This window comes from Ovis canadensis, chromosome 5 (genome assembly GCF_042477335.2).
Source record: "Ovis canadensis isolate MfBH-ARS-UI-01 breed Bighorn chromosome 5, ARS-UI_OviCan_v2, whole genome shotgun sequence".
In the NCBI taxonomy this organism is placed as follows: Eukaryota; Metazoa; Chordata; class Mammalia; order Artiodactyla; family Bovidae; genus Ovis; species Ovis canadensis.
Window position 1 is genome coordinate 75,360,750 of NC_091249.1, and position 19,672 is coordinate 75,380,421.

General features: G+C 43.6%; 1 protein-coding gene across 1 annotated transcript in view; it reads right to left on the reverse strand.

Moving 5' to 3' along the window:
- SLC36A2 (solute carrier family 36 member 2) overlaps nucleotides 1-14,346 on the reverse strand; it is a 28,492-nt gene extending 14,146 nt beyond the window's left edge. The window contains exons 1-6 of the mRNA XM_069589972.1: nucleotides 14,088-14,346; nucleotides 12,565-12,730; nucleotides 8,107-8,197; nucleotides 7,128-7,216; nucleotides 6,489-6,584; nucleotides 2,746-2,830 (exon numbers count right to left, since the gene is read on the reverse strand). Of these exons, the coding sequence (XP_069446073.1) occupies nucleotides 2,746-2,830; nucleotides 6,489-6,584; nucleotides 7,128-7,216; nucleotides 8,107-8,197; nucleotides 12,565-12,728 (525 nt within the window). The 5' untranslated portion in view covers nucleotides 12,729-12,730; nucleotides 14,088-14,346. The remainder of the gene's footprint in view (nucleotides 1-2,745; nucleotides 2,831-6,488; nucleotides 6,585-7,127; nucleotides 7,217-8,106; nucleotides 8,198-12,564; nucleotides 12,731-14,087) is intronic.
- Nucleotides 14,347-19,672: the final 5,326 nt, after the last annotated feature.

Sequence of the window (19,672 nt, forward strand, 5' to 3'; positions counted from 1 at the left end):
CTCCTTTTCATTTAACAACTCATGAATACATAGATCAATTGTCAAGTCTTGTTTTTTTTGGATTCCTTACTATAATAGGAAAAATACTTGGAAAATTAGCCAGGTATTCAAAGCCTGCCGTAAATGGACTCATTCAACTGTGAAGGCTCTTCCTCTCCTAAGGCCCACACCTTCTTCTATAACCACTTGTACTGCCTTTCCTGACAAAGTCCCATACCTTCCTGCCTCCAGGTGTTTATTCCTCCTCCCACCTTGATCGCCAGCACTTCTTCAACCTACCTTTCAACGCCCCAGCTCAGATGCATCTTCTCAAGGGAGCCTTCCCTTGCTCCAGCAATTTCTCCTGCTCCCATACATTTCTGCACCTTAGTCCACAATTAAGCATGCCCAACTTCAGGGTATTAATGGAGTCCTGATCCAGCACCAAGATATTATATTGATATTTAGCTTTATTCATATGCCTCAGAGCACATCCCCACTTAGTCTACAAAGTCCTTGAGACAATGCTCACCTTGTCTCTAGGCAGATGACTGACAAAGTTCTGCTAATGAAAGACTGATTTCTGAGCAGCAACGTGGCAATTAAGAGCCTTCAAATCAAACTCCCTGATCCAGTGATTTTTTATAAAATATACATTTACTAAAGAAATAAACAGGTATACAAAGATTTGTACAGATTATAGTAGAAAAACAAAGGGAAACAAAATATCAGATGATAAAAGATTAACTCTTCAGTGTGATTGAAAATTATAAAACTATTAAAAATTATTCTAAAGACTTTCCTGGTGATCCAGTGGCTAAGACTCCTCGCTCCTAATGCAGGGGGCTTGGGTTCCATCCCTGGCCAGGGAACTAGATCCCACATGCTGCAATGAAGACCAAAGATCCCATGTGTCACAATTAAGACTCTGTGTAGCCAGATAAATGAAAATTTTTAAATTATACAAAAAATTTTAAGAACACTGAAAAATGCTAATCAATGAATGCTCCTTTTAGACAACAACAAGACTTCCCTGGTGGTATAGTGGATAATAATCTGCCTGCTAATGCTGTGGACACGGGTTTGATGCCTGGTCCAGGAAAATCCCACTTGCCATGGAGCAACTAAGCCCGTGTGCCACTACTACTCAGCCTGCATGCTGCATGCACTGACCTGTGCTCTAGCGCCTGAGCTCTGCAACTAGAAGAGCCACCGCAATAAGAAGCCTGTGGTCTGCAACAAAGATTAGCCCCTGCTTCCCACAACCAGAGAAAACCGGCATGCAGCAACAACCAAAAAAAAGAAGGAAGAAATATACAAACTTCCAATAAATATATGAAAAGATTCTCGAACTCCCTAGTAATAAATAAACACAATAAAGGGCAACCAAAATGTCATTAAAAATAAAACAATACCAATGAGTGTTAGATTAAGAATACTTTTGTTTTACTTTGAGAAGCAGTATAGCATAGTGTTTAAAAGATAGAGCTGTGATGTTAAAAGGCCTATGTTTTTAACCTTTGCTCTGTGACCCTATTTATAGAAATTATAGAGTTCATAGCATCAGTTTTCTCACCTGCAAGATGGGAATAACTGCAGTACCTACTCTGATAAGACCACGTGTGCTTAGTCACTCAGTTGTGTCCAACTCTTTGCAACCCCATGGACTGTAGCCCGCTGGGCTCCTCTGTCCATGGGGATTCTCCAGGCAAGAACACTGGAGTGGGTTGCCAGGCCCTCCTCCAGGGGATCTTCCCAACCCAGGGATTAAACCAAGGTCTCCCGCATTTCAGGCAGATTCTTTACCATCTGAGCCACCAGGGAAGCTCCTGATAAGACCATGGAGAGAACTAAATGAGGGAAAGCTTATAAAATGATCAGCATTATACCTGACACATAATAGAAGCTAACTTTGAATTCTTACTATTTTTTCCTTCTATTTTTCTTTTCTTACATTTCCAAATTTCTGATACTACATTAAGGAAAAAAAAATGCCTAAAGAACAGTGTTCTTTGTTAAGCTTATTGATTGACTAAGGATGATCTCTTTTACTACTCATATTATTTTGCTCAAATTGCTACGACATAACCTCTAGGTCATATTGAAAGAATTTCTTGGGGACAAAAACTGTTAAACCATAAAGATGAAGCAATTAAAGGTAATAAAGATGACCCAAAGATTAGGCATCATTTGAAAAGAGCTGTTATCAGTTTAAGAAGAGTTAAGGATGATTAAGACAACTCTTGGACAAAAGGTACTGTGGGAAAGTAACCACTTACAGAAATCTGCAGATATGTGAACTGGGGAAAGTCTGTGTTCACTGATAACATCTAGTTTACCTTCCTTTGTATGATGAGAATATGCGTGTGCATGCACGCTCAGTCCTATCTAACTCTGCGACCCCATGGACTATAGCCTTCATTGTATGGTGAGAATATGTGTGTGCATGCATGCTCAGTCATATCTAACTGTGCGACCCCATGGACTAGACTACCAGGCTCTTCTGTCCATGGGATTTCCCAGGCAACAATACTGGAGTGGGTTGCCATTTCCTTCTCCAGAGGATCTTACTGACCCAGGGACTGAACTCTCCTTTCTTGTATCTCCTGCATTGGCAGACAGATTCTTTACCACTGTGCCACCTGGGAAGCCCCATGATGAGGACACTAGGGCCCAAAGAGAAGAAGCCATTTGTTGAACAACTAAAAAGAGAGGACCCTCCTTTTGCAGATCTTTTTCCCTCTCACCTTCTCTAGAAGACTCTACCTGTTTTAAATTATCAGCCAGAAACACAATGTACACGCAGCAGAAGCCCATCTGGGTGACTATAAGAAAGAAGCTCACGATATACCTGAAAGAGAGCAGAGAGAAAGAAAAAACTTGTTATAAAAGAATAATTGACTTGTCATTTCCACTTCTGTCCTCAGGGGTTGGTGATCCTAGACCAGCACCCTTGGTCCTGCCACCACAATCAACAATGGGGTAGTAAGAAGGGATGTAACAATAGTTCTTTCAAAAACATGTTTCTCAATCACCCCCACACTCTCAGCTCAGCAAGTGGTAAAATTCTTCATTGTCAGAAACCTTGCCCCATACCCAGCTCTGTGTTGATATTAACCGATATAAGGCAGTAGGGTCAGCTTATTAGCGATCATTAAAACTTTTTCCTACCAGTGCCAGACACCACATTAGGCACTAAGGATACACAGACAAATAACACATGGCCCTGTCCTGTACTGGTTGAGAGATTAGTGGATGAGATAGACCAAAAATAATAATAATAATGATAAATAACATGGTCTTTTTATTTTTATTTATTTATTATTTTATTAACATGGTCCTAAAGGCCATGGTAAAAAGGACAATTTACCTAAATTAGGGAGCAGACAGCCTTTTTAGAAAAACCAATACCTGAGCAGAGTCCCTTGGAAAGAGGAAGAAAGAGGAGAGAAAGAAAAGGAATAAGGAGGAGGAGCAGATGGTGAGGAGGAAGTGATTAAAAAGCGTTTCAGCAGAGGCATTAGGCAGAGTTCTACAGCGGCCATGTGGAGAGTCCACTTGGGGGCCAAGACTGCAGGTGGGAAGACCTGATAACGGAGGTGAAAGAGGGCAGCCACTTGGACAAAGCCATGGTTATTAGAATGAGAGAACAGAAAGCGTTTTAAGAGACACCAGGTAACAAAAACGTAATCCCTGGTGACCACCTACATCCAGGGAAAGGAAAAAGGAAACGACCTAAGGTAAGTGCCAAGTTTTTTGGCCTGGACAACAAAATGAACAGGGAAACTCAGAAGGAATAAGAGGTTTTAGGGAAGGAGAGGAATGGCACATTCAGTACTTGAATGGTTAAGCTTGAGGTTCCTACAGGAGACATTCAGCCGTATACTGGGATCTGAAAATGCTGATTTGTCCAGGAAATTGACAAATTATTCATCCATGTAATGGATCAAGGACAAAATACCTTTATTCAGGTAGTGGATAAATCCTTGAGAAGGTGAATCAGTATTGGAAAGTGTACAGAGAAAGAAGAAAAGGCAGCATTCCAAACCCTAGAGAATATCAACATTTAAAAGGAGAATAGAAACAAAAAAGCCTGCAAAGTAATGGCCAGAGAGGTAGGTGGGGAAACTAAGGTGAAAAGGGGCTTAACAGAAGTCAAGTGTAGAGAAAACGTTCAAAGAAGAGAACAGTCAGTTGTCCCTACTGCCTCTGAGAGGTTCTCTGGGGGCAAAGAAAGTGTATCAGGGATTTCTTTTAGGACATTGGTGGAAAGGACTTTGGTAGAAGTTTATGACAGGAGAGCCAGGGGACGCATGAAGGAGGTGTGATGGGGTGTGTGGAAGCAAAGTCGGAGGGCGAGCTTTTCTTTCATGAAGTTAGGGTATGAGTTCCAGTGTTGAAGGTGCCCCTTTTGTTCCTCACTGTAAACCCAGTTACAGTGGGTTAAAGTACAGTGGTTAAAGTACTTCCTAATACACTGCAGGTATTTAGTAGTATATATCTGCTAAATAATCAGAAAATGAGTATGAGATAGAGGGTGGTATATGGTCCAGGGGGCTTTATTAATTTATTTATTTTTAAGATGGAGATATAGGAACACATTTAAACGTTGGGAGGAAGAATTCATAGTTCAAAAAGAAGTTCAGGTTATAGGAGAGGAGATAATTAATGGAGTGGTGTTCTTAAATAGAGCAGGAAAATCTACCTTATATGCTCAACAATGAGTCGAAGGATCTGAGGGGTTTCGACAGACAAAGCCTCCTCTTGGGTTACACAGTTGGGAAAATCCTGGTAATTATCCCATAACCTTTCTAGTCTGCTCATAGACTGAATTTATAATGCAATGTGTGAAGGGGCTTTGGGTCAAGAGAGGCACCAGACCCATGATGCTCATGGGCAAAGCACACCTCAGGTAGTGCAATTTGGAGTATCACAGTTCAAAAGAGACTTTGATAATCTAGAGATGTGCAGAAAAGAGTAGAGAAGGTGGGGAGAGGTCTGAAAATGAAGACAAAAGAGTAGACTTAGTCCCAAGTACCACGGAACAGAGGCTTACCAGGTGGCTCAGTGGTAAAGAATCCATCTGCAATGCAGGAGACATGGGTTTGATCCCAGGCAAGATCCCCTGGAGAAGAGCATGGCAGCCCACTCCAGTATTCTTGCTTGGGAAATCCCATGGACAGAGGAGCCTGGTGGGCTACAGTCCATGGGGTTGCAAAGAATTTGACATGACTTAGTGACTAAACAAGAAAAACCAGGGGACAGAAGGTATTGATTTTCTACCATCTCTGAAAGCAAAAAACGTGAGAGTTGCAGGAGGAAGACTTGAGCTCACCAAGGGATCAATGTCTTGGTTTTTTGGTCTATTTTCTTCTCATTATTTACTTTCTCCCTAAGAGATCTTTTCTGTCCCCTGGCTTCATAGCTAATGACTTCAATTCAGTGTCTCCTGCATGAAGATAGGTTCAAACCTATACATATAACTACCCACTTGATGCAACTGCTCATATATCCAAAACAGAAGTCACCAGAAGTCTACCTTGGCACTTTCCTTTCCCCACAACCCGAAGATCCAAATAATGACCAAATTCACTTTTTTCCATTCCCACTGCTGCCAGCCTGGACCCAGCCTTCACTGTCATCTGCCACCAGGATGTTGTCAATAGCCCCTTCATGGGCCTAAGTATACTTTTGCTTCCCTACAATATATTCTCCTAAAGAAGCCAGATAGACCTTCAGATAATGCAAATATGATTAAAACAGGAAAGCCTCTGATTAAAACCCTCCAAAGATTTCTTGGTTGCTTTTAAGAAAAGAACAAGACCTTAAAGAGGGTCTAAAATGTAGACCTTAACAGGGCCCTGAATCTTCAGCACCATCTCCCTATCTGCCATCAAGCCACCTAGTCTTTCTTTACCCTGAAACTGTCATATTCTCCCTCTTGCTTTAGGACCTTCATATTTTGGTCCTTTTCCTGGAAAGCCCCTCAGACTTCTGCCCACTTTCCCCTACGTAATTCTTTACTCCTAAGAATGCCTTTTATCCAACCTTATCTCAACTATTTCATCCTAGGAAGTCTATCTGAACCCACATACCTCTTCTTACCTGCTTGAGAGCAACTAGTACTTCCTTCGTTCATGGTACTTGTCCCAGTGACTATTAAGTAACTTGTGTCTTAAACTGTTTAAGGTCTGTGTTTCCCTTGGACTGTGGATTCTGCAAGGGCAAAGCTTTGTTTGCCTGGTTTTCCACAGTATTTCTAGGGCCTGGTAGGCAGCTGTAACTAAATAAATGTGGTTTAATAAAAAGATGAATGAAATTAAAGTTGGACAGCAAAGGAATGAGCCCTCTGTATACATAAGGAATAAGGCTGGATCAGGCAGACTGCCACTGAACTCCTTTCATGTGAAGTCCACTGTTCTGTATCACACGAGCTAACTTTGCAGGGAAGAGGGCAGCCCCGACAGTCACATGTTCTTCATACTTTGGGCAAAGCAAGAATAAGATACCTTCCCCAGTGTGCGTGGTTCCGGAGCCAGGCGCTGGGGTTGGCTTCTAGTCCATGCATCACTGTATCCCCATAATCCATAAAGGGCTTATTGAACCTGCAGAAGAGAGTGCATACAGTTACCAGGAGGCAGTTTAGCCTAAGATCACATACTGAAATGTCAGGAGACATATAGCAAGGCAGAACCCAGCTGAATGGAAAGAAAACTGGGGCAGGCACCCGAGTTCTAGTTCAGACTTTTGACACCTGGTGGTATTTCCCTAATGGCTTGTTTTCCTCACCCGTCAGTTGGGGCGGTGACTACATAACCAGGGTAATAACACACATATTGCATGGGTACAGGTGTTCTCATCTCCATGATTCTATTGGATCCTCATGACAATTCTCTGAGGCTCGGTTAGGCACGGATTGTTTATGTCCAATTTACAGATGAGCCAACTGGATAAGCACAATGGTCTGACTGAGAACAGCTAATGAGTCACACAGCAGAGCCTCCTTAGGTCCCTGCCCCAATTGCTTTTCTGTTTTTCTGGGCCTTGTTGAAGGAAATTAAGAAGTGAAATCTTATTACATGGGATGTTTCTGGGATGTCCCTGAAAACCAAGTACTGAGGGAGTTGACAAAATGCTATTTTCCTCACCTGTGGCAGAAGCGCCGGGCACACCTGATCAGGATGTGCATACAGTGGCAGGAGATGAGCCCCATGGCCAGCAAACCGAGTGGGCCCATCTGGAGGACAGGCCAAGGAGCAAGGGAAGAGAGGAGAGAATGAGTTTGTGAGTAACACGGAGAGGAGAGATTTGGTAGCGCAGATACTATTCAGGAATCAGAGAACTTTCTAGCAAACTGGTTTGCGAGCCCTTTTTAGCAGTAACATTTATTCTCTCTTTTCTTTTTTCTTTCTTGAAGTATAGTTGGCTTACAATGTTATGTATTCTTTCAAATGTGATCTCAAGTAGCACTCCAATAAAGTGCAAAAAGCAATTACAATGAGGTGCTGTGGTGGGAGTAAGGGACTCAGAATTCTGATCCTTGTGGGTTCTGAGTGTCCCTGAGAGCTAGTGCTCTATAGAGCATAGTTGGAAAACAAGCTATGGTCCAACCCTAGCATTGCACAAGGGAGGAAACTGACACCTGGACTGTGGATGACTGACTCGCTGCTGCTGCTGCTGCTGCTAGGTTGCTTCAGGTGTGTCTGACTCTGTGTGACCCCATAGACGGCAGCCCACCAGGCTCTGCTGTCCCTGGGATTCTCCAGGCAAGAACACTGGAGTGGGTTGCCATTTCCTTCTCCAATGCATGAAAGTGAAAAGTGAAAGTGAAGTCACTCAGTCGTGTCTGACTCCTAGTGACCCCATGGACTGCAGCCCACCAGGCTCCTCCACCCATGGGATTTTCCAGACAAGAGTACTGGAGTGGGGTGCCATTGCCTTCTCCAGACTGACTCGCTGAGGCCACTAAAAGTCTGTGACAGAGCCAGGATTCAAACCCAGGTTAGATGTCTAGACTCCAAGTTGCATTTTAGAAAGATTGCTCACTGTAGGCCCACGTAAACCCTGTCCTCCTACTCCCAGCTACCATCCAGTTATACTGAACCCACCTTCAGCAGCCCCTCTTACCAGGATGCCTGCATTCCTCATAGCCAGTGGGAGTCCCAGGACCCCTGTGCCTATGTTACCTTTCACCAGGTGAACCAAGGTCTGGAATGCTCTAAAGAAGAGGAAAAAGACATTAGCATGTGGGTGCACAGAGGTGAGGAGATCCAACAGGCATCCTATTCCAGCATGCCATGCCTGAATTGAGCTGGTCCATAAGTAGACTCCTGTCTGTATCTCAGTCCCCATGGTCTTTTCTGGCACTGTGGATCTCTTGTAGGGTGACCAAGCATCCCAATTTGCCCTGCACTATCCTGGTTTTAGGGGCTTCTCCGAAGTGTCTGCCTACAATGCAGGAGACCCAGGTTCAATCTCTGGGTTGGGAAGATCTCCTGGAGAAGGAAATGGCAACCCACTCCAGTATTCTTGCCTGGAAAATCCCATGGATGGAGGAACCTGGTAGGCCACAGTCCATGGGGTTGCAAAGAGTCGGACATGACTGAGCGACTTCACTTTCTTTCTTTTTGGTGGCTCAGTGGTAAAGAATCTGCCTGCAGTGCAGGAGACGCAGGTTTGATCCCTGGGTTGGGAAGAGCCCTTGGAGGAGGGCATGGCAACCCACTCCAACATTGCTGCCTGGAGAATCCCTTGGACAGCGGAGCCTGGCGGGTTACAGTCCATGGGGTTGCAGAATCAGACATGACTGAAGTGACTTAGCATGCACGCATTGGTTTTAACAGCTCACACTTAACATATGCCATTAGAACACTTACTATAATATATAACAGACATTATGCTAAGGATTTCAGGTTATTATCTCATTTAATCTTCTTGTGATGATGAGAAAGTAGGTTATTACCTTTATTTTGCAGATGAAGAAACTGAGGAATAGAGATTTTTAAAAATAGACTTATCTAAGGATGTGTGCGTGCTAATTCGTTTAAGTTGTGTCCAACTCTTTGTGGCCCCATTGACTATCTAAGGATATTCTGGGTATATATACCCAGAAACTGTCTCAGAGTCTCTGTTCTTCACCCTACTTCTACTGGGCTGTCTCCAGGAAAGGATGAGTTAAAGAGACAGCCCCATTTCATAATGGAGGGAGCTAAGGTTCAGAGAGGGCCCACGGTCACAGTACCATTAGCAGATACAGAACTGAACTCAGAAGAAAGGAGAAAGGGGAGGCAGCAAGCAGAAATCATGTGACTTCTGGTAAAGAAATCAAGTGACTTGGGCCCCCAGATGGATATCTGCTGGGACAGGGTAATTTTGGGTTTGGGCTCCAGAGGAATTTTTTTTTCCCCTCAGGCCAGGACATCAAACTGGGGAATGGCAAGTCTCCTCCCACCTCCAACAAAACAAAACCCAAATTTCAGAACTTTCTTTAAGACAGAATGCGAAGGTAGTCCAGAAGACAAGGTATAAACCATTAGGGAGAAATATATACTCTCTTTGATGGTGAATTAACAACCTTCATAGCTCTTTGAAAAAGAAAGTGAAAGTGAAGTCACTCAATCGTGTTCGACTCTTTGCAACCCTGTGGACTGTAGCCTACCAGGCTCCTCCGTCCATGGGATTCTCCAGGCAAGAATACTAGAGTGGCTTGCCACTTCCTTCTCCAGGGGATTTTCCTGACCCAGGGATTGAACCTAGGTCTCCCACATTGGAGGCAGATTCTTTAACCTCTGAGCCACCAGGGAAGCTAGACCAGGTTAAATTGAGTATCGGGCTTACAAGTTGAGAAACTTCAGCACTTTCTCATGAGAGCCTTCCAGTAAGGAGACTTATTGTGCAAAATGGCAGAAGTACTCTGGAAAAAGCCTGGTCTCCTGGGTTGGACAAATCAGGGATTAAAACCCAAGGCTGGACTTCCGTGGTAGTCCAGTGGTTAAGACTCCATGCTTCCACTGGAGGGGGCTTGGGTTCAATCCCTGGTTGGGGAACCAAGATCCCAACCAGATCTTGGTGTACATAGCCTGGCCAAAAACAAACAAACAAAAAACCCAAGGCTTTTTAACTAGCCGTGTTATCGTAGGCAGCATGTCTGTTTTGCTAAGCCTCTATAAACATTAGGAGGAATGGTATTTTTTGAAAGACCTCTCCCAAACACTTGTATCTTTATATTAATCCCTGAATCCTGTAGCTTCCTGAGGAACTGCCCATTGACTTGTTAAGGGTTAAAGAGAAAAACTGCGGGGGAAAGAAGGAGGGTGGGAGAGTCTTTGCATGCTTTTCTCTCACCCTGTGGGTGTCAACATCGCTGACAGAGCACTGCGCCCCATGGCTCTCCAATGATGGGTTTGTTTGGCAACCACGGTCAATGGGTCACTTGGAAATTTCTATCTAAAGGACTTAGGAAATCAGAATTTAACTTTAGACCACTCAGGCAACTTAATAATGTGGTGAACTGTGCAAAGCACTGGGCTGGGAGGCAGGAGACCTGGGTGCTAGTCCTAACTCCTTTGGTGACTCTGGAATATCATTATAGTTGTGGCAGTCAGCTTGCAGGTATTGCACTTGGGGGTTTCCTCCACGATGTCCTCCCAACCTGGGAGGAGCTGACTGTTATTTCACAGGGGAGAGTCTAGAGTACTGAGAAGTTCTATCACTTGCTCTGGCTGGTAAGTAGCTCAAGTGGGAATTCAAACCCAGGTGAATGTACTCCACAGGTACCATACTTACTTGACCTGTTTATTACCTCCCTCCAAATTAGGAGCAAGTTCTGACTTGCTTTATATTTTTGATTCTTACATAGCTAAAATTACCATTAAACTATGTTTTAGCTCAGGAGATAAGAGCTAACTGGTTCCCTCAAGGTCTCTGATTGAGAAATACCCCACCTCAGGGACTTCCAACCAGTCCATTCTAAAGGAGATCAGTCCTGAGTGTTCATTGGAAGGACTGATATTGAAGCTAAAACTCCAACACTTTGGCCACCTGATGCGAAGAGCTGACTCATTTGAAAAGACCCTGATGCTGGAAAAGACTGAGGGCAGGAGGAGAAGGGGACGACAGAGGATGAAATGATTGGATGACATCACCGACTCAATAGACATGGGTTTGGGTAGACTCCGGCATTTGGTGATGGATAGGGAGGCCTGGCGTGCAGCGGTTCATGGGGTCGCAAAGAGTCGGACATGACAGAATGACTGAACTGACCTGAACTGAACAAGGACTTCCCTGGTGGTCCAGTGGTTAAGACTTTGCTTCCAATTAGAGGCTTGAGGTTCAATCCCTGGTTGAGGAACTAAGGTCTCATACATCCCATGGTGTGGAAAAAAATTTTTTTAAATAATAAAAACTCTGAAATACCCCACCTCAGCAGTGGATGGTCCCAAGTCCTGAAGGGCTCACTCTCAGTATTGTGAATTCTTAGCAATTCCCAGGACTAGTCCTGGGGCAAGTGAACCATGTCATAATGTCGGTCATTGTGTCCATCCCTGAATCGTCCTGCAGGGTGGCATGGGAGCAGCTTTGCCTGCCCCTTTATCATGACTTCTCCCTCTTTGCTGTACACTGTCCCATACCCCTACAACATTCAACCTTTCAGATTTAATTTCCACAGCCACCCTCCTTAAATTCACAGTGCCACCAGTATATCCCTGTTTTGCATATGGGGATAAACTGAGGCTTAGAAAAAGAAGGAGCAGACCTTCTTGGATGCATATGTCCTTTCTACTATACCGACAGAGTCAACGTTTTCTTCATAAAGTTGCAGGATCTTTACCACCATGCCCATCAGCCACTAGCCACACTGCTTGAAGGGTGGAGAGGAAGGGAGCTGGAGCCTGTAGCTTGGTTTCCCTGCTTTGAGTACATCCCTCCTTGTTGTGGTTTGAAAGCCTTGCCAGAGATCTCCCCTTCCCCCCACACAGACCCAGGAAGGTGGAAGAAACTAGACTCTTCTACATACTGTGCTTCTGATGTTGTCACTGTAGTTCTCAATTGAAATAGAGGCCGGGTAACTGCAGGGAGGAGGAAATGCTTGGTTGTCTGTGGTTTTAGCTCAAGGGTCACCTTCTACACCAAGAAGCTGGGGATTCTGCCTCCCTCCCAGACATTATCAGGGCCAGCCAGAAGCAAAACTGGCTCTAGGGCTACACTTCAATAAAAATAAAATAAACTGACTTTAGGGCTGTACTTCAGTTAAAAACAAGCAAACAAACAGACAGACTCTAGGGCCAGTCCTGGATTCCAATCCCATCCTATCAACGAGCCAGGGCGTGGCCTGGGGTAAGGTGCCTTAGTTTCCCCATGTGCCTGTGTTGGGGGATAGATCACTATATCCTGAGGGCTTTCTGACAGTCTCCCCTCCTGCCCCTTTAAGTTCTCAAGTTGATTCAGCCTCTGACTGCATTTCTTGCAGCCTTGGTCTCCCCATGTGCACAGTGCATTGGGGGTCAACACCCTTCTCGGGGTTCTTGCCACTACAAGCTTCCAGACTGGAAGACAGAAATGGAGATGGCAGTAAAGAGCACTCACGTTATGCCCTTGGTCGTCTCCAAGCTGGGTGACTCGGAAGGGCTTCCATCCAAGAAACTGGAGTCTGTGTTCGGCAGCTTATTGGCACTTTCAGGAGGGGACCTGAGGTCCAGATTGAGGTCAACAGCTTCCTGGGGATCCCTGGCACTCTTTGCCATGGACATGGCTGTTCAGAAAGAGAGGGCTCCCGGTGATGGAGGGGGAGCACTGAGCAGGAAGGTGTCCAGTCAGGTGCAAAACCCCAGCTCTGCGGCTTGCGCCTTTTTGCAGGCTCCGGCCAAGTGGGAAAGAGGCCCCGCCCACCTCCCCCGGAGGGTGTGCCTCCTGCCTGAAGAAACCCAGGGAAGACGAACAATCCCCAGACTGGGGAGGGAAGGAGGGGAGGGAAGGGGTCTGGGAAGGGAGTCATTCCTGCTTACCTAACAACAGTAGTGGCAACAGCAACTATAATACTGATCATTTTGAGGACTAATATTTTTAAGCATTTCTCTAAAGGATAGATGCTCTTCTAAGCACTTTCCCTATATTTTCTCCCTTAGTCCTATACATTAAATAGTGAGGAAATCAGGCTCTGAACTAAAAGGACCTGCCTAAGGTCACCTAAGTAAAAAAGTGACAGAGTAGGGATGAGAGCTCAACACATCCATCCAGTTTTTTAGCCAATAACCCATGTCTACCTCCAAGAGAACACCTACCCTTCTCCACCTCCACAGGGGCAGGAGCCCCACTTCCCACTGGCTGCATATCTGCTGTAAGGCATCCTTCTAGGAGCTCCCCTTTATTAAGCTGGGAAAAAAAGGAACCTCACTTACTCACCTCTAACTACTTCTTAGCTTTTGTGAGGATTCAGGGAGAGAGGAGGATTCTTTCAGAAAGGGTCAGAGAGGCAGAGATTCCTCAACCCTGAGGGAATGAGATGCCTAAAGTCACGTGACCGTCAAACAGAACTGTGCGGCTAAAGAAGGCTTTGGAGGTTTCTCTTGTGTTCCATTCTCTGTCATTATCTCTGCTTCAGTGACAGATGAATGGGCCAAAATTTCCTCCTCCCTCAAAATTACAGCACTTTGCTCAAGCCATACCATTCTCTACATAATTATCTCATGTGCCACGAGCTTTATTTAGGTGATCCTACAGCCAACTGGTAGCATCTGAAACATATTTGTCTGGGTTCCTCCCTTACATGGTACCCTTTCCAAGGTCCTACATGCAATTTTGAATTTGTAATTTTGTGATCTTTTTCTTAAGGAGGCTCTCTCCACTGGTAACTGCTATCCCAACCCCCTTCCCAGTGGTATAAACTTCAGACTCCACAAAGCCTATCTACTTCTCTGGGTAGCACTGTTATTTTGTTTTTACAGATGTGGAAACTGAGGCTTAGGGAAGTAAAGAATAGCTTGCCCACAGCCACGGCAAATCCTCAGCAGACCCCAAACTCTAAGCTTTGACCACTACCCTGAACGTTTGGATTGAATCCTGGCCCCACCCCTTCAAGTTTCTCGCCCTGAATCAACAGAAACACTCACCACGGTTTGAGAAACATCCTCTGTTCACTCATCTGGCACCATTACGTGGCAGTGCTCCTGGCCTGCGTGCGGGCAGGACGCACCCTCTGGTCTGCTTGTTGCTGTTGTTCAGTCATCCAGTCATGTCTGACTCTTTGTGACCCCATGGACTGCAGCATGCCAGGCCTTCCTGTCCCTCATCATCTCCTGGAGTTTGCCCAAGTTCATGTCCATTGCATTGGTGATGCCATCCAGCCATCTCATCCTTCTGTCTTCAGTCTTTCTCAGCATCAGGGTCTTTTCCAGTGAGTTGGCTGTTTGCATCAGGGGACCAAAGTATTGGAGCATCAGCATCAGTCCTTCCAATGAATATTCAGGGTTGATTTCTCCTTGCTGTCCAAGGGACTCTCAAGTCTTCTCCAGCACCACAGTTTGAAAGCATAAATTCTAAGGCACTCTGCCTTGTTTATTGGTCCAGCTCTCACAACCATATGGAAAGACCATAGCCTTGAATATATGGACCTTTGTTGGCAAAGGAATGTCTTTGCTTTTCAACACATTGTCTAGGTTTGTCATAAATTTCCTGCCAAGAAGCAACTGTCCTCTAATTTCATGGCTGCAGTCACCATCCATAGTGATTTTACAGTCCAGGATAGCACTGAGATTCCATCTCATCCACCGATAGACCTTTGTTCTTGCTCAGGCCACAGGATCAGTAAGACTGTCAAGAACCTTGAGATGTTCAGATATATGACTAGTTTCAGGGACTTCCCTGGTGGTCCAGCGGTTAGGACTCCATGCTTTCACTGCGCTGGCCCCATGTTCAATTCCTGGTTGGTGAAGTAAGATCCCACAAGTTGTGCTGAGGCAAAAAAAAAAAAAAAAAAGACTAGTTCTTGCTTTTCTCTCCAAGTTGTGAGAAGAACCCTGAGTTAATCTTCAAGCTATTGAAAACAGGGCTGACTGAATAATCAGAATTTGGCTAGGTCCCTTCCCAGATATCACTGCTTAAAAGAAAACTTGCAGGGCACTGCCTGCAGTCTTTCAACTTGTACTAGCCGTCAGCCAGCAAGAGGGACTCTTCCAGGATGGAGCCTCCAAAATACACCTTTCTAACACTGGCCCAGGCATAAGTAGCTCTGGCCTCCACTACAGCTCTACCATAAAGTTGCTGCCATCCTGGGAAAGGTACTGCTCCTCTTCCCCCCTTGGAGAAATAGGTACTAGATTAGAGAGGACCTCCGAGGAACTGAGGACCCCAGGGTCTGGGCTTTTCATTCCCAGTGGATGCTGAGATGCAAGCCCAGCTTCCCTTGGGTTGGGACCCAGACACCTTAAGTGAGGACAGTCTAAACTGCTTGATGTCTCCATAGAGGGTGGAACAAATGGGATTTAAATAGTGAAAATTTTTTATGACCCTTTAGAGTAAACAGAGAACCCTTTTTTCAGTTTTTTATGGCAGCTTGGAAACTTGGAGTATTATCAGAATCATTTAGGGAGATAATAAAGTGCACAGAGATCCAGACTTATTGAAGTAGGGAGAATTTGGGCCTTTGTATTTTTACCAAGTTTCCCAGGTGGTTCTCATACTGGCCAGAGTTGGAGTTCCACTCAGGTGGTGCAGTGGTAAAGAATCTGCCTGCCAATGCAGGAGATGCAGGAGATGTGGGTTCAATTCCTGGATCAGGAAGATCGCCTGTAGTAGGAAATGGTAACCCATTCCAGGATTCATGGAAAATCCCATGGACAGAGAAGCCTGTTGGGCTATAGTTCATGAAGTTACAAAAGAGTCAGACATGACTTAGTGACTAAACCACAGTGCATAGTAGAAACTCCAAAGTTAAACAAACAAAAAATACTCTTCAACTTACATAGTTTATGTGTTTCAAGACTTTGGGGTTCCTTATGTAAATCAAATTTCCAAATGAATTTTCAGGCCTGCCATTCCAGTTCTACAAGGATTAGGCCATTAGCCAGTGCAATCGCCCACTGACTGCACCCCTGAAGGAAATTCAGGAAGCATTCTGTACTTTGACTTGGGTCTAGATACTTAAGATGCATATCTAAAGAATAATTTCAATGAACTCAGTTTCTCATATCTCCCAATCCAAAGAAAAATACTAAAAATTTTAACTTGGAATGTGTATTTTTTTGTGATTAGCAGTAGTCTTTTGATGTTTGTGTATGTTTTTTTCCAGCAGGAAAAACTCATATATCCTGGCTCCTCCTCCCTTATCTCTTTGGATCAGTTCCTCAGAAGTATCTGAGAGGCTGTCTCCTGGGCTATAGTCCTCAGTTAGGTCCCAGAATCAAACCTAACTCACAGCTTTGACATTGTGCATTTTTCTTTCAGTCATCAGTTCTGGTGACCATGAAAGGATTCAGAGAAGGCTTTTCTCCTTGGACTGAACTCTATGAGGGTCCAGAGTCTTGGTACTAGCAGAGGCCCCTCATGCCTGTCTGCCTCTTTTGGTGTGTCCAGACAATTTGGGTAAAACTCTCCTGGATCTTCGATCTCCTATTATTGGCTGGTGATCCTGTTTTATTTGGTGGTGGATAAATTCCTCGCTGTGGGGAGTAGGTTTTGCTTGATCTTAGTTTTGGAAGAGAATGTGGATTGCCTCAGTTGAAAAACACTGAGTAGGTTTAGACTGAGTGATTAGGTAGGAGATTGGCCTGTTGATTTCCTGTTGAATTGGCTACTTTAATTGAGTCTGTCAGAATAAAAGTGGAAATGTTGCACAAGTTTTCAGCTCTGAAGAAAAAAAGGGACATCTCCTCCTGGCCAGCAATGACTTTCTCAGGCAGTGAGAAACTTGCAGGAGTGGTGGAGGTAAGTCCTCATACCATGTAGCAGTCCTGTAGGGAAACCCAGTATTTAGTTTTTAAAAAAGAACTTGTTCCTCTGGGGAACCACATTTAACAGCTGGCCACTGAATGATCTGAGCACCCACTGTGGTCTTAGACTACCAGAGGGAAAAATCAAGACAGGTAAAAGAGCTGCAAGAACTCTACAGTGACACCTAGAGGAGTTAAGCTCACAGACAATACACTGGTCCACCACATAATTAGTACATAATTAGTAGCAGGTTTGTCCTGACAAACCAACAAATAGGAAACAAAGCTTTAAAAAAAAAAAAAAAAAAGGAGCAACAGATTGCCAGTTTCCAACTATCCATCCAACTAACACTCCAGCCCAGTTCACGTAAGTTACCTATGGAAATTATCCTTTCAAATACTTAATTCAGACAATTGTTATTCAATCGCTCAGTTGTATCCAACTCTGCAATCCCATGGACTGCAGCATGCCAGGCTTCCTTGTCCTTCACTATCTCCTGAGGTTTGCTCAAACTCATGTCCATTGAGTCAGTGATGCCATTGAACCATCTCATCCTCTGTAGGCCTTTTCTCCTCCTACCCTCAATCTTTCCCAGCATCAGGGTCTTTTCCAATGAGTCAGTTCTTCACATCAGGTGGCCAAAGTATTGGAACTTCAGTTTCAGCATCAGTCCTTCCAATGAATATTCAGGACTGATTTCCTTTAGGACTGACTGGTTTGATCTCCTTGTTGTCCAAGGGATTCTCAATAGTCTTCTCCAGCACCACAATGTGAAAGCATCAGTTCTTCAGTGCTCAGCCTTCTTTATGGTCCAACTCTCTTCACTTGTTAAAGAAACTGAAATATATCTGTATATGCTAACATGGAGGCATGTTCAGGAAATATTATTGTGAAATATGAAATGCTCAACACATTAAATATATCATTTTTCTAAAAATAAGAAGGAAACCACATATACACAGAATCACAGACTAACATGCAAACATAGAAAATACACATACAAACATATACACTGCTTTGGTCTGAATGTTTGTATCCCTCTGAAATTCATATATTAAAATCTTAATGCCCAATGTGATGATACTAGCATATATGGCCTTTAAGAGATGATTAGGTTATGAGGGTGGAGGCTTCATGAATGAGATTAATACTTTTGGAAAAGTAACCCAAGTCAAAATGAGAAATCACAATCCACAAGAAGGTCCTCACCTGACCAAGCTACTACTCTGATCTTGGTGTTCCAGCCTCTAAAATTATGAGAAATAAAATTGTGTTATTATAAGCCACCTCATCTGAGGCATTTCATGTAGCAGAGTGAATGGACAAAGACATACACATTATATCCATGTTCATATATGCTCAAAAAAGGTCTGAAAGAATTTATAATAGTTCCTTCTATACTGTAGAAGTATAGGTGGAGACCTATGGGTGGAAATTTTTGTTTTAATTTTAAATGTTTTGATTTTCAAAGACATACATGCTATTTCTGCAGCAAAATCAAATATTTTGAAAATAAGAATGAAAGTGTTAGTGGCTCAGTCCTGTCCCACTCTTTGTGACTCCATGGACTATATGTAGCCAACCAGGCTCTTCTGTCCATGAAATTCTCCAGGCAAGAATAGTGGGTAGCCATTCCCTTCTCCAGGGGATCTTCCCAACCTAGGGATCAAACTTGGGTCTCTCACATTGCAGGCAGATTTTTTACCATATGAGCCAGGGTGTTATAGGCCAATATCTTTGATGAATATAGATGCAAAATGTCTCAATAAAATATTAGCAAACTCAGTCCAATAACACATAAAAAATATCATGCACCTGACCAAATTGGAGTCATCCCAGGGTCACCAGGATGGTTCAATATACACAAATCAATTGTTGTGATGTACCACATTAAAAAAAAAAAAAGATGACAAAAACCACAATAATCTCAATAGATGCAGGAAAAGCATTTGCTAAAAATTTAACATCCATTCATGATAAAAACTCTCACCAAAGTGGGTAGAGAGGAACATATCTCAACATAATAAAAGCTATTTATGACAAACCCACAACAAATAGAATACTCAATAGTGAAAAACTGAAAACCTTCCTACTAAAATCTGGAGCCAGACAAAGATGCCCACTCTCACTACTTTTATTCAACATAGTATCTGAAGTCCTAGCCACAGCAATCAGGCAAGAAAAAGAAATAAAATGTATCAAATAGGAAGAGAAGAGGTAAAATTGTTGTTATCACATACGGAAAACCCTAAAGACTCCACACAAAAGTTACTAGAACTGATAAATGAATTCAGCAAAGTAGTAGGATACAATATTAATGTACAGAAATCTGTTGTATTTCTTTACACTAACAATAAAATATCAAAAAGGAATGTAAAAAAGAAACAAACCCTTTTAAAACTGCATAAAAATACTTAGGAATAAACCTGACCAAGGAGATGAAAGGCTTATATGCTAAGAACTATAAACCATTAATAAAGGAAAATTTACATGGAACCATAAAAGACCCCAAATTGCCAAAACAATCCTGAGGAAAAAGAACAAAGCAGGAGGCATAATCCCCCCAAACTTTAGATAATACCCAAAGCTACAGTAATCAAGACAACATGATATCGGTACAAAAAACAGATCTATGGATCAATGGGACAGAACAGAGAGTCCGGAAATAAACCCACACATCTTGAGTCATTTAACTTTTGACAGAGGAGGCAAGAATATATGATGGAGGAAACACAGTCTCTTTAGCAAGTGATGTTGGGAAAGCTGG